Below are 12,416 nucleotides of genomic sequence, written 5' to 3'. Positions count from 1 at the left end.
GGCCAGCTCCAGCTCCCACTGCCTCACAGGGAGGTCTCCCCCTACTTTCTTCCTTCTCCTGGCTGCGCTGTGGACCCCAGGAGGGCTCCCCAGCCAAATGGGATCCACCCTATCTCAATCCAGCCTGTGGTTGCTAGGAAAGTGGGACCATGTCCAAGGGGTGCCTCTTGGAAGGGATGCACGTGAGCATCCCTCTGGCATGGGGCTGTATCAAACCCCATCAATGCACAGGGATTATATTGCACCTTACAGGGCATTATATCTCCGGGCTTTATGTAGAATTGGGAGTGAGAGAGCAGCCCAGACCCCCACTCCCCTTGCCCAGGACAGACTGCTGAATTTTGAGGTGCTACCACCCAAGCTGGAGCCCATCCCAGGGTGTCAGTGGCAGCACAGGGTACCTCTGTGTGTGCGAGGCTGCAGCGCTGTCAGCCCTCCCTCCGAGAGCATAGGCCATGTGCTGTCCTTTATGTTAATTAGATAATGTGTATTCCTTTCACTGCAGAGTGGGGGATTCAGGAATTTGTGATAAATTCCCACCTTTGAGGAGCACCAGCCTTAAGAAGTCTGGGCTCAGGTTCAACTCTATGCAAAGATGAAGAGTGCTAGTGGGATTTAAGCATGGGCCATGGTTATGTTGTTTGTCTTTTTAAAAAGTAGCCAAATGAAATTTTAATGTCAAAACTGAGATCGAGAGAGTTCATATTAGTACTCAAAATTTCTCTAGACACTTTTAGTATTTGAAAAATGCTTTATAAATGTGTTTTGTGTCATGGTTGAAGGCTTTTCTCTTAGAAAGATCCATCTGGGGTGGATTTTGAACCTCTACAATAGAGCAGAAGGGGCTGTATTAGCTAATTGCTTGTGCTATACTGGTTCCTACATTGGTGCAATCAGTCCTGAGGGAGTTATGCCAGGTGGGGAGAAAAGGAGACAGATTTTACTACACGGGGCTGCAAAAGCTTCTAAGCAGGGCAGAAACTCATACAAAACCATTTTCTTGCCAGCTTCCACCCTTTCCACTCCCCAGCGGGCATTCAGTAGCTCTTAATCTGTTTTCCTCCACTCATTAAAGACCTGTGTCCAAAACAGAGGGAGAAGGACTTAGATGGCACATTGCTATTTCCCACAGGGAGAAGTTTTGCCATGAGCCGGGAGCAGGATGGATCTGTGCACCTCCATAGCCTTTCCACCCGGAGGTAGCCCCTGGAGGGGGCAGCTGCTCCTGTTCCAGGGGACACAGGCCCTGTAGAGGATGGCAGCTCTCTGGGCTCCTCCTCAGCAAGGCATGACTCCTCCATCCTTGTCAACTCAAGGAGGTAAATGCAGGGTGAGTTGCCTTTGGAAGGGCCATGCTGTGTCGGCATATTCCCAGTGCAGGCAACTGCTTTGCTATGAGCCTGGAGTGGGAAGACACCCAACACTGCAGACACCTGCCCACCATCGTGCCAAAACCTGCTCTGCACCAAGCAACACACCAAGGCGACTACCCACCTCCAAAACCCCTGTTTAAAAAGCATTAACGAGTGCTCATGAGCCTCATTTCAATTTCCAAAGCAGGCTCTAACTAGAGAGGTAATGTTCTGACCAGATGGCTCTTTTTAAGCCTTACTGAGGGAATTCAGAAGCCTGTACGGCCAAAATATCGTTTCAGTTAATTTAAGTAGCAGCAGTCTTGCTGCCTTTTCACTCCTCTCTGTGCTAGCCAGCTTTTTCAGGAACCTGGAGTGGATCTCTGCAAAAGCTCTGTCAGTTGAAACAAAGAATCACAGTAAAAAATGGCTGTTCAATTCTATTCAGAAAATTTTAATCTGAAATTAAAAAAAACATAGAATACAAAAATATGGGCAATTCCATGCTTGTTGGCAGAACAAGCCTCACTATTATTATTTTTCTCAACTCCGTTGTATTTTACAGCTACCTTTCCCTTCGGTATCAAATGCTGTCTGTGCCCTGTGGTCATTTACTTTCAGATTAAATTTTCTAGTTTATATTTAACAAATTGCTTCCATGACTATAAACCTCAAGTTAATTCCAAATTACTAAATGAAGGGCACCTGAGGATTCTAAAGTCTTAATATCAGTTACTTTTCACTTTTCCATATTCCATGGTTATTCCATATAATAACCATGATGCTCACTAAGGAGAAAAAAATGCATGGTTGGATAGGCTGTTTGTCCAGGAAGCTGCTTTTGTGCTATAAAATAAAGATTTGCTTGGCAGCAGAAAGTGCGCTCTCTAGGATTCTTCCGTTCCCAATACAGTGTAAGAGAGAGAATGAAAGGCAGTGGAGAATATTAGAATATTCCTGATTTCTAGAACTTTCCTCCGCTTCTTTAGTTTTATTCCTTCCTGCTCTAGAGGAGCACACAGGAAGGCAGCAACCACAATAAGAAGGTAACTAAAGAAAATGCAAAGACAGCAATTAAAAAACCCTCCTATCTGCCTTTCATTCAGGGATCTTAAATAGATTTTTTGCTCAGACGGAGAGACTTCGGTGGCCTGAGGAGTTTCCGGAGCCGGACCAAGCAGCATCCCCAGGCCCATCCCAGCTGAAAGAGCTATCCCTGGTGGTTCAGGCAGCTTGGGGGACTGTAAGATGGAAAAACAGCTTGTCTGGCTCACACAGCTGGGCAAAATCCTTATATATGGGCTGGAAACAGTACTGCCAGGTGGAGAAGAAATGAAGGACCTTGTAGGTCCTTGTTCTTCATCTTTCCTGCCCCACTGTGGACTTGAAGGATCACAAAGTCCTTTCTACCTGTTGAGCTTTAGAAAGGGTTTCTTCTGTCAGAGTTCTTGCACTGCTGCTCAGGAGTTATTTGAGGCAAAAATCAATCTCTATTTCATGTGGTTGTTGCTCTTTCTTTCTTGACCTTTTGTGTCCTTCCATCTGCTCCTAGAGGCAGAAGCCTGTCTCAAACAAACAGGCCTGCTTCTGGCTTTACAAACTGATTTATCCTCTGAACTCACTGACTACTTCTACTCCAGTGGAAGATTACTCTGGCAAAAAGAAACAAAAGGTAGTGATTTCTAATGTTTTTTACATATCAGCAAAAAGACTACAGAAACTTAATGGTGATGATACTTTGCAGAATTCCCTCCCAATGCATGCTTCAACGGGTCAGAGACCCACTGAGCATCTCCTCTTGCCAAGAAGACACCTTTGACAAACCTTTTCAGGGATCACTTCTTTTCCCCAAAGATTTTGTGTACAAGTGTCTTTCCACCCATAATATTGTCACAGAAAAGGGGTGAATGTGAAAAGGTCCAGAGGAGAGGCTATGGAAATATGTGGCCCAAAAAGCTTTGTCCATACAGCTCACTGCCTGTGAAGTCTTCAGTTTGTCATATGTGACTGCACTGGTTATTTGGCCATTTCTTACCTACTGCAAAGACACTTAAAGAAAGCCAGAGTTATGTGTGAGCCTGCTCTGAAAGCAGGACAGGCCTGAGCAGAGAAGAGAGAGAGGCATTATCTTGTCACAGTCTGGAACATACTCTCAGTTGACCCAGATTTCACTGAACACCTCCTAGCAGCTCACTAACCTTTGGAAGTTCATTATGAGAAGGTAGAATCATGACCCAGCTCTTTATGACAGCTCTTTGGCTACAACTTGCAGAAGAAAAAAAATTAATTAAACCTGCATTCAGCACCATCACAGCTGTTAGCTCTTGACTTCCCCAAAAATATGGTCTCAACCTTCTGTTTCAAGAGAAATCATTCCTTTGTACTGAGGATAATCACTCCTCCCCCAGGCACAGACCCAACGCCATTTGTTGTGACCAGGCTCTTCTTCTCTTTGTTCATTACCTGTAAGCAGATCCAAGCATTCTTTTTAAGCCCCAAAGCAAAGACTTCCAAATTTCCTCTGCAGGGAGTCACTTAAACAACGTGTGTTTTCATTAATCCCAGGGGAATTATCTTCATGAATGCCATGCTTTTTAGGGGGAACCTTTGCCATCCACCTGCTTCCTTCCCTCCTCAGAAGACCAAATCTGCCCTGCTTGCAGAACACAAAACTCTTATTGCCTTATAACAGCTAATATCGTACAGGATTAGAAGTAATGTTCTCAGACCCAAGCAGATTTTAGTGCATTTATTCCTTGCATTTTTGGCATCTCCAAAAAGTCATAACTAGACCTTTGGGTTTTAGAAGCGGGCGAGACACTGAACTACCATGGAAAGAACTCGTATTTTGCAGATAACTGTGGATCAAAGATTTCTTGTGTCTGTGGACTTGAGGCCACTTGTCTGTATGGGTTAGGAGGTACACTAGATTTACCTTGGCCAGCTGGCATCACCCCTTCTGCTCATTTCCATTTAGCCTGGCATCTGCTCGCAAGTGCCGACACAGGTCACCGGGGTTGGAAGGGGACTTACATAATTACTTATTTACACAATGGCTGTATTCACACCAGCCTCTGGCCCATGTTTCCAGAACAGTGTGGGAGCTCTGTTTGACTCACGACATCTCCTAATGATTAAGGGGGTGGAGGAGAAAAGGGTGGCTGGCTTGTTTCTTCCCTTATGCTCATTTCCCCCATGTCATAGGTGCACATCCCCTCCAAAGACAGCCCAGTAGAACAAGGGATAACCAGACTGCCACTCACTCTGCAGGGATTTGGTCTGCAAAGGAAAGTATTGCAAAACTGTTGAGAAAAGTAGTTGGAAAAAACCCAGTGCCCCAGCCCCCAGTGGGGCACTATTTCTAACTGTGTGACAGCAGAGTACTGTCCAAGGACCTCCCTTCACTTGTGAGACTGTCATACAATCACTATGTATGAGAAGTGGAAGTAGTGGAAGAGGGGTTTTTGGCAATTTCATAAGCATTACATAATCCCTATTTTAGACCCATACTTAATTCAAAATTCAGCAGCAGGTGATTTCTTGTCCATATTGCAGTTTCCTGGCACATTATCTTGTCTTGCTTTTCCTTTTTTTCCACTGGCCTAACTACCCAGAGTGTCCCCCATGTCAAAGCCTTACCTGGTCACCAGGACCCCCTAGTACCTTCAAGCCTGTCATCTAAGTACCCTGACTAGATTCCCAGAGTAAGCTGCCTTTGAAAGAGTCAGCTGTCTCTACACAGTGACTTAGGACAGCCCATGTATGGACACACACAACAAATTAACCTAGCACTATTGGTTATATTCTTTCATCTGATGCAAGACAACTAAGTTTTTCTTTCTGCTGTGGACAAACCACAATCTTAATGTAACCTATATAAATATCTTTGAGAAAATCCTGGCAACTGTCGCATGGGAGTTAAAGTTGTTGGCTACGTGTATGATGAAATCAAAGCATCAAATCAAAGGTTTATCAACAAAGACTGGACAATACCAATGCAGGTGATTAATAGATTACAGTGGTCTAAGGACTGAGGGTCTGCAGTAACCCTCTTAGTGAGTTCATTGCAATCAATGCAAACTGGGATGGATGTGGTTAGAGGCACGGGTAACCACAGAGAGAGCAAATGCTGAGGAAAAAGCTGTGAGCATTCACAAGTGCAGGAGTACATCTAATTCTTCTGTATTGCCAGCCAAAGGGGACTAGCTCGTCTGATCACTGTCCCACGTGTCCCAGAACAATTACCGTTTTACTTTAATTAAGTCAAGTACTTTAATGCACAACTCAGAGATAATTGTGTCACATTACTATGAGGTGCCTTAAATGTTCTGTATCATGATAGTTTTATCCTGCTTATTTCTCTCCTTAATCCAGCGGTACATAAAGAAATAAAATATGGTGAGAGTAAAACCACGTGTAACATTGTGTATCATATAAAAAGGTTTCAGTACAGATGAAGAAGTATAAAACTTTACATTCCCTGATCTTATGGAAAAACATAAGGGTACCTCACTTGCCATCCTGTCCATCCCCTGTGTAGTCAAAGTCAACACAATTCCATATATAACACAATTCCATTATAGCCATGGTAAACACTAGCACCTGTATAATTTCTTCCCCTCTCCTGGTTCTACCACAGAATATTGATCCCCAGACAACACTGAAATAATGGACCCTGAATCCTGTCCATTTAACTTCTAGAAAGGCAAAAAGCTTCTTGCCACTGAAAACCAGTATTACTCTGGTTATGAAATGGTCTTACAGATTTACCAAGCTCTTAACTACTCCCAAAAGTTTCACAAAGTAAATGTTCCCAAATACAAGAGAGACACACACAAAAAGAGGAGATCTTCATGTTCTAGGAAACACTGCCTTAATGTGTTCATCTTTTGCCATGGCAAATGACAGACCAATGCTGAGACTCTCTCTGTGACTTGATACATGTCATTTCTTATAGATAAAGGAAATCTTTAAGGTTGACATACAGATATAACAAGAGCCATGTTCAAGATCCATGGCAGCATGCAGCCAGGGTTGTATTCTAAGTTGTCAAAGAAGAGCCCTCAATTACATGTTGAACTTTGCTAGGTCTGAGCTGTGCTGAAATGGCTGCATATATCTAAAAGGAAATTCATATGATACAAGCATAAAATCTGCCAGACTAGTGTATTACAAAGTTTGGGTTTACATCTCTTCAGTGTCTCCACAACCACCTGGAAATTTGTTGCATTTGTTATTCTTATTGCACAACTGATTTGCCCTCCTTTACCATGAGCCTGTATCTTCATGTCTTGACCTGTGAAAAAGACTGTTCTGTGTCAGCTATGCCTTATGGCTTCTCTTGCCTGTAGGCTGGATCCTTGCATCACTTGGAGCTGACCATTGTCAATTTCCATTTTTCTAAGAGTATCATTTGCTATTACCTTCTGAGGAAGAAAAAAAAAAAAAAAAACCCAAACCTAACAGCTGTCTATAATTTTAATTCACTAACAGAGCTGTTTTCTATATTTGCCAAATCTTCTTTTCCCCATCCCCACAGCACTTTAGGATATACTGACACTTGAAGTAGAGCTGTTAAGACCTTACTCAGCCTGGCCTGCATCTTGCATAAATTGCTGTTATTTTTCAAAAATGTTACTACTGTCCTAATAGAGCATTAAATGTCACTGTGAATAATACTTCATGCCAGAAGGAAAAACCTTGAGTCTTTCCTTGCTTGTCAAGGGAAGGACAAGCAGTCAATTGGGAAGGACTTTAGATAGTCTACATGATGACCCAAACAGGCAATGCCGCCCATTTACTTTCTTCCTTGATTCCTCCTTGGTAGTCTGCCCTGACAGAGCTGTAGAGCCATCAGGCTGAGGGAGCACAGACATTTACTATTTACAAACCCTTCTGCTGTGTTGTAGCCTTCACAGATGTCCATTGTGGACCAGCCAAAGTGCCCTTACAGTTCCTATACACTGCAGACCAAAGTCACCCTATTTCTCACATAGCTTTGCCTTCAGCGCATTCTTTGTGTGGCTGCATGAAGGATGGCACTGAATAGGCACAGCAGAATCTGTGCTGTGTCACTTTAAGCAGGTGCAGAGTCTTTGGTCCACAAATCTGCCCATTCCTCAGTAGGGCTGCACTTCCAGACTACTGTCTGGTGAGTGCCACACTTGTCCTCCATTCCCCCACTTCTCATCCCAGCTGGGTTATTTGTATCCAGGTATTGTCACACAGAAGCTGTGCCCATCATCTGCGGCTCTGCCTCCTGGATGCTCCTCCTCCCCACTTCTCCATCAGCCTTTTCCTGGAGGGCCTGTCTCTTCCCAAGGCAGGTCTGACACATTTGATGAGCCTGATGGCAAAGTCCCTTTACAGGTTTCTGAAAAGGATACCTCTGAATGATGTATATGGTTGCATGGTGAGCAAGAGCCACAGCCACCAAATGTGATGGATGCAAATCCCAGCCTTGCATTACCCACCTGCCATTTTTCCTGTTCATGCTGCAAGCTTCCTTAAGAGCAGGCCCTTGGTCCCATAGTAGAACTACTGGAAATCTAAGTACAGACTGGAAGTGTGAGATTGTTGAGAAAATTAGCCAAAAACAAAATTTAGATCTATGGCTAAATTAATCCCCTGATTAATGCTATCAAAGCAAATGGTGTTTATAGAAAGTCTTGTTTTCTTTATATTCATGTGAGAGAAAATCAAAAGAATGCTAGAGGCAAATTTCGTCTAGCAGAATTGGAAAAGAGAGCATGGGGACAAAGCTGTAATTACTGGTATTTCCTATCTGTTGAAACCTGTGGGTGCAAAGAGAGTCAGTGAATAGGGTATATTCAATGGCATTAAAATTAGTTTCTTTTTCTGGACTTTAGCTCAACACTGCAAATTAGCAGGGGGAAAATAAGCCTCAGAGTGAACAGGCAGAGAAGCCAACTTCATGTTAGCCTTTGCTGTTAGGGGAAAAAAAAGGCATTTTTTTCCTTCAGGAATTCAAATTCCTAGCAACCCCAAGTACAGCTGCACACTGACAAACAGGAAATGTATGGCACTTCTCACATGGTTCAGTGTTTGTGTGTCCATGTACACAACATTATCCTGTTTTCCTTTTAAACATATTACTTTAATGAAGAGAGGACAAGCATGCTGTTTAATTAACTCTTGCTTTATAAAGAAGACATTCTGGCCCAGATTCATCATGGTACATCTTAGATACCTGCAGGGGTATCTGACTTTAGATCATTCTGTATGCAGTCAGTGGAAGGGTTGAGACCCTCTCAGCCATGGTTTGGACCACCAGAGATCAGAACTGACATTGCTAGGCACCCATCTCTTTCTGCAAACCATTGCAGGTACTTAGGACAACTGTACTCCTAAGTCAGCCTTTCACAGAACTAGGAAGCATGATTTGAAGCTTCAACATATTTCTACTTATGACTGTCATCCCACATGCAAATTTCTTCTGTAAGCAATAGCTGTTACTGAATTAGCCTTACTCTTTATTTTGCTACTGAATTAGCTGTTACTGAATGGGCATTACTCAATGCCTACAGAAAAAAAAGTGCAAGTAAATGATATTTTTCTTACAGTTAAAAAAAATTAACCTTGCAGTTTATGATCACTGGATAGACCTGAATTATTCCAAGTCCTATGTCATAAAATGTTTACTTAGTTCCCAATTTTTTTCACAACAGTTAATTAGAAGTGGTATATTATTAATAGTAATAATACTAATATTGATGTTGGTGTTGGAGTACAGTAGGGTTGATCATTCGCTCAGTAAACAAAAAATTCAATTTGAAGCACCAACCCTTGAGTATCTGTCAGTACAGTTCTCCAAACCTACCTGAAATATTGCAAATTATAGTAGGAAAATCAACTTTAAATAAAATAATAGTTTTTACTATTATGTTTTCAATGGCTTTAATGCAGCCTGCAAGAATATTGCACATGCACATGCAAGAATATTGATTTGTGTTTAAGGTGGATTTTTGCCTTAATTATTCCTGAACAAGATTTGGTATTTAGTTAATACTTCTTCAGTTCAGCTAGATATGCCACTGGAGCAACACATTTCCTAAATATTTTTGTAAATGGGTAATATTTTCACTTTACTTAGTGGAGTCCTCTATTTAATAATTATCAAGCCTCAAATGAAAACCAGAAAAAGGTTTCTTCTCCTGTGCATTTCTCTCATGCACTGCCCATGCTCAGACACATGTGCTGCTATGGACCATACCTTGCTCTTGGTTAGCCTTGCTCACTGTCAAACCCAAGGCCAGCCTGTGATCCCGTATCAATTGCAGCAGGACATTAACAGGCTGTGCAGTGCTTCTCAGAGCCGCCCTATGCAGTGCTGGGGCTCAGCTCTGAGTTCTTCAGGGAAGGGATTGCACCTTTGTACTTGGATTTTTGGGTTTGTTGTTTGGGTTTGGTTTTTTGGGGTTTTTTTAATGTGTCAAACTACTGTTAAAATTGCAAATAAGACTAGTTTTGTCTGTTGAACTTCAGCATGTCTTAATGCAGTGTTTTATCTTCCAAATCCTACCTCAGAGACATGTGGGGATTAAAGCATCTAAGGGAACAAGTCAGGTTTGGCACTATTTAAAACATATGTCTTCTGTTTAAGATTTAACTATGATTCATAGTTAATTGTTTTAAACTTGTCACCATGGTACCAACAAAAAATCCTTAGGAATACAAAGTGACTTTTGAAACCTATCCTAATTCTCAGATCACCACCTCTGAGGCACACAGAGTACTTCTGCATCCATTTGGGGAAATTCCCTAAATGTGGTGCCCAGGTGGGCTTTACCTTGGCTCCAGAGGAGATTTGGGCAATATTATTGTGCCATCTACTTGGTTATTTCAGCTTTCATCCCAGTCCCTGACTCTTGGCACAGGCCCAGCCTATCTTTAGCACTGGAGACCTAATGGAGAGGTGCAGCAGCAGCACAACCTCAGCAAACCCCTGAATAAAGAAAACTTCCCTCCACCCCCCAAAACACCCATCACTGTTTACTGACAAAGCAAACTTCTGAATTTGCCCTCTGTCTGCAGGCAGTTTCCCTGCTGCCCTGTGGCATAGGTCTGGATGGATGCTGGATGGTGATGCTGGAGGTGGGGAGCAGAGCTGTCCCCCAGGTGTGGTGCCTGCCAGCCCCTCTCCCAGCTGGCACACACAGCCTCGCTGCTCTCAGTGTTTGCCAGCTAGAGAGGCTGCAACAGGCCAGCTGCACCCTGGGCTTCTCTTTTCTCTTTCTTTTTGCATCCTCTTTGGAGAGCTTGTTGCCCTTCACAATTCTTTAAATGCAGTTGCTCTGTCTCGATTACTTTGTCTCCTAAAAGTTCTTCAGGATTCCTGAGGGAGATGATGTTTCTTGGCAAACAGATGTGTTTGTAAAGAACAACACTCGCCAACTACAATTTCCCAAGGTGTCTCAGGAAGTTCATATTCTCTCTTTTCCAGGGAGCATTTACTTTCCGTGGGAGCATGATCGACATGCCATTACTGAAGCAGGCACAGAACATTGTTACACTTGCCGCAGCCATCAAGAAAAAATGAGCTGGTAAATGAAGCTCTCTCCATGGGGCCCCAGTAGCTGTTTTAAAAAATGCCTATAATACTTTGTGGGTGGGGAAGGGGGGTGTAAAATTAAAGACGTCAGGCTTAAACTGAAATTCATTTCCACTTTGGAGACCTGTCATAGTTTGCTTGCCAGAATTTCTAATTATGAAAACTATTCCCAGCTCAAACCACTGCTCACTCCTGCATGGCCCATGTTCTACACATAGCCTGCATTGAAGTTACATCATCAAATCTGTGACATCACAGTAATTACTGCAAATGCGGGAGTATGACTTCACTGAAGGAGAAAGACAAAACATGAGCCCTGAGCTCTGTTAAAAGGGCAGATGGAAACTAATTCAATTGTTTCTATTTATTTCTGTGCTTCTTCCTGCTCTGATGCAGAGCTCCTGGCAGAAAGGAGAGAGCCTCGAATAATTACGCACCAGTTGAAATAACTGCGATGAAACTTTTTACCCTGTCTGAGCTTTGCTTTCCCCCCACATCGCCCCTCTGTAAATGTGCAACAGCCATTAAAAATAATGCTCCAACAATGCAAGACTCTTGACTTTCTTCTCTTTTTTTTAAACAGTCTCTATTCAGAGAGTTTCCTCCTGGAAGTGTCCAGCCCGGGAAGGGTTGGACGGCAATAAACTTGTAGTTTTTGGAGACACAATGCAGCAGAACTTGTGCATATGGTCTCGAGTCAGATTTACATCACATTAGGGATACGGCTACAGATCATGTGGGCTGTGTGGTTAACGGGCTTAGTAAAGCTGTTTTGAAGAGGTTAACCCAGCTTGTAGTAAGGGTAAATAAACATAACAACCAGGCATTGTCCTCTATTCAGCATGTACTCTTATATGGAGGGCTAAAGGGTATTGAAGCTGCAGAGGATCAACTTGTGGTTGCCAGAGGACTCCAATGAAGTTTGAAACACCAACAATCAGAGATTTTGTTTCTGTTCCTCATTAAATCATGAGCTTTTGTGCTCAGACTATGAACGACTGTTCTTTAAGAAATTAACAGAATGGGAAGTTTTAAACTATGCACCAACCTTTTCATGACCTACACAGCAGCAATGCTGCTGCACTTAGACAAACACCGCGGGGAAGGCTGTTCTGTTTATTTAAAATTGTAAATAGAAAACAGTTGTTTTTTAGTTTCATTTCTCACTGCCTCCATGGCTTTTCACGTATGGAGCCACAGTGCTTTATTCCTCCCCTTTCCTCGCTTAGTGTGTTTCCCGTCCGTCTCCGAGCGGCGATTTCACTTATTTCGGGTTATTTTTGGTTTAATTAAGGGGAGAGGAAAAGAGGGGAGGAAGAACCCCACCATCCGGCCCGCGTGCAAGCAGTGAGGAAAGGGAGAGCGGGGGCGGCGGGAGCGCCTCTCCGCGGCTCCCCCTGGAACGGCGGAGACACGGCGGGGCCCGGCCCGGGAGCGGCCAAGGAGCGGGGCAGGGGGCAGGGGGCGGCCCCCCGGAGACGGCGGGGACGCGG

General features: G+C 43.4%; 1 protein-coding gene across 1 annotated transcript in view; it reads left to right on the top strand.

The window, feature by feature from the left end:
- Positions 1-11,460, top strand: part of CLYBL (citramalyl-CoA lyase) — a 132,743-nt gene extending 121,283 nt beyond the window's left edge. Inside the window, exon 9 of the mRNA XM_053934729.1 lies at positions 10,816-11,460. Coding sequence (XP_053790704.1) covers positions 10,816-10,911 — 96 coding nt within the window. The 3' untranslated portion in view covers positions 10,912-11,460. The remainder of the gene's footprint in view (positions 1-10,815) is intronic.
- Positions 11,461-12,416: the final 956 nt, after the last annotated feature.

The sequence above is a fragment of the Vidua chalybeata genome, chromosome 2 (genome assembly GCF_026979565.1).
Source record: "Vidua chalybeata isolate OUT-0048 chromosome 2, bVidCha1 merged haplotype, whole genome shotgun sequence".
Classification (NCBI taxonomy): domain Eukaryota; kingdom Metazoa; phylum Chordata; class Aves; order Passeriformes; family Viduidae; genus Vidua; species Vidua chalybeata.
This window is presented reverse-complemented; position numbering and strand designations above follow the sequence as displayed.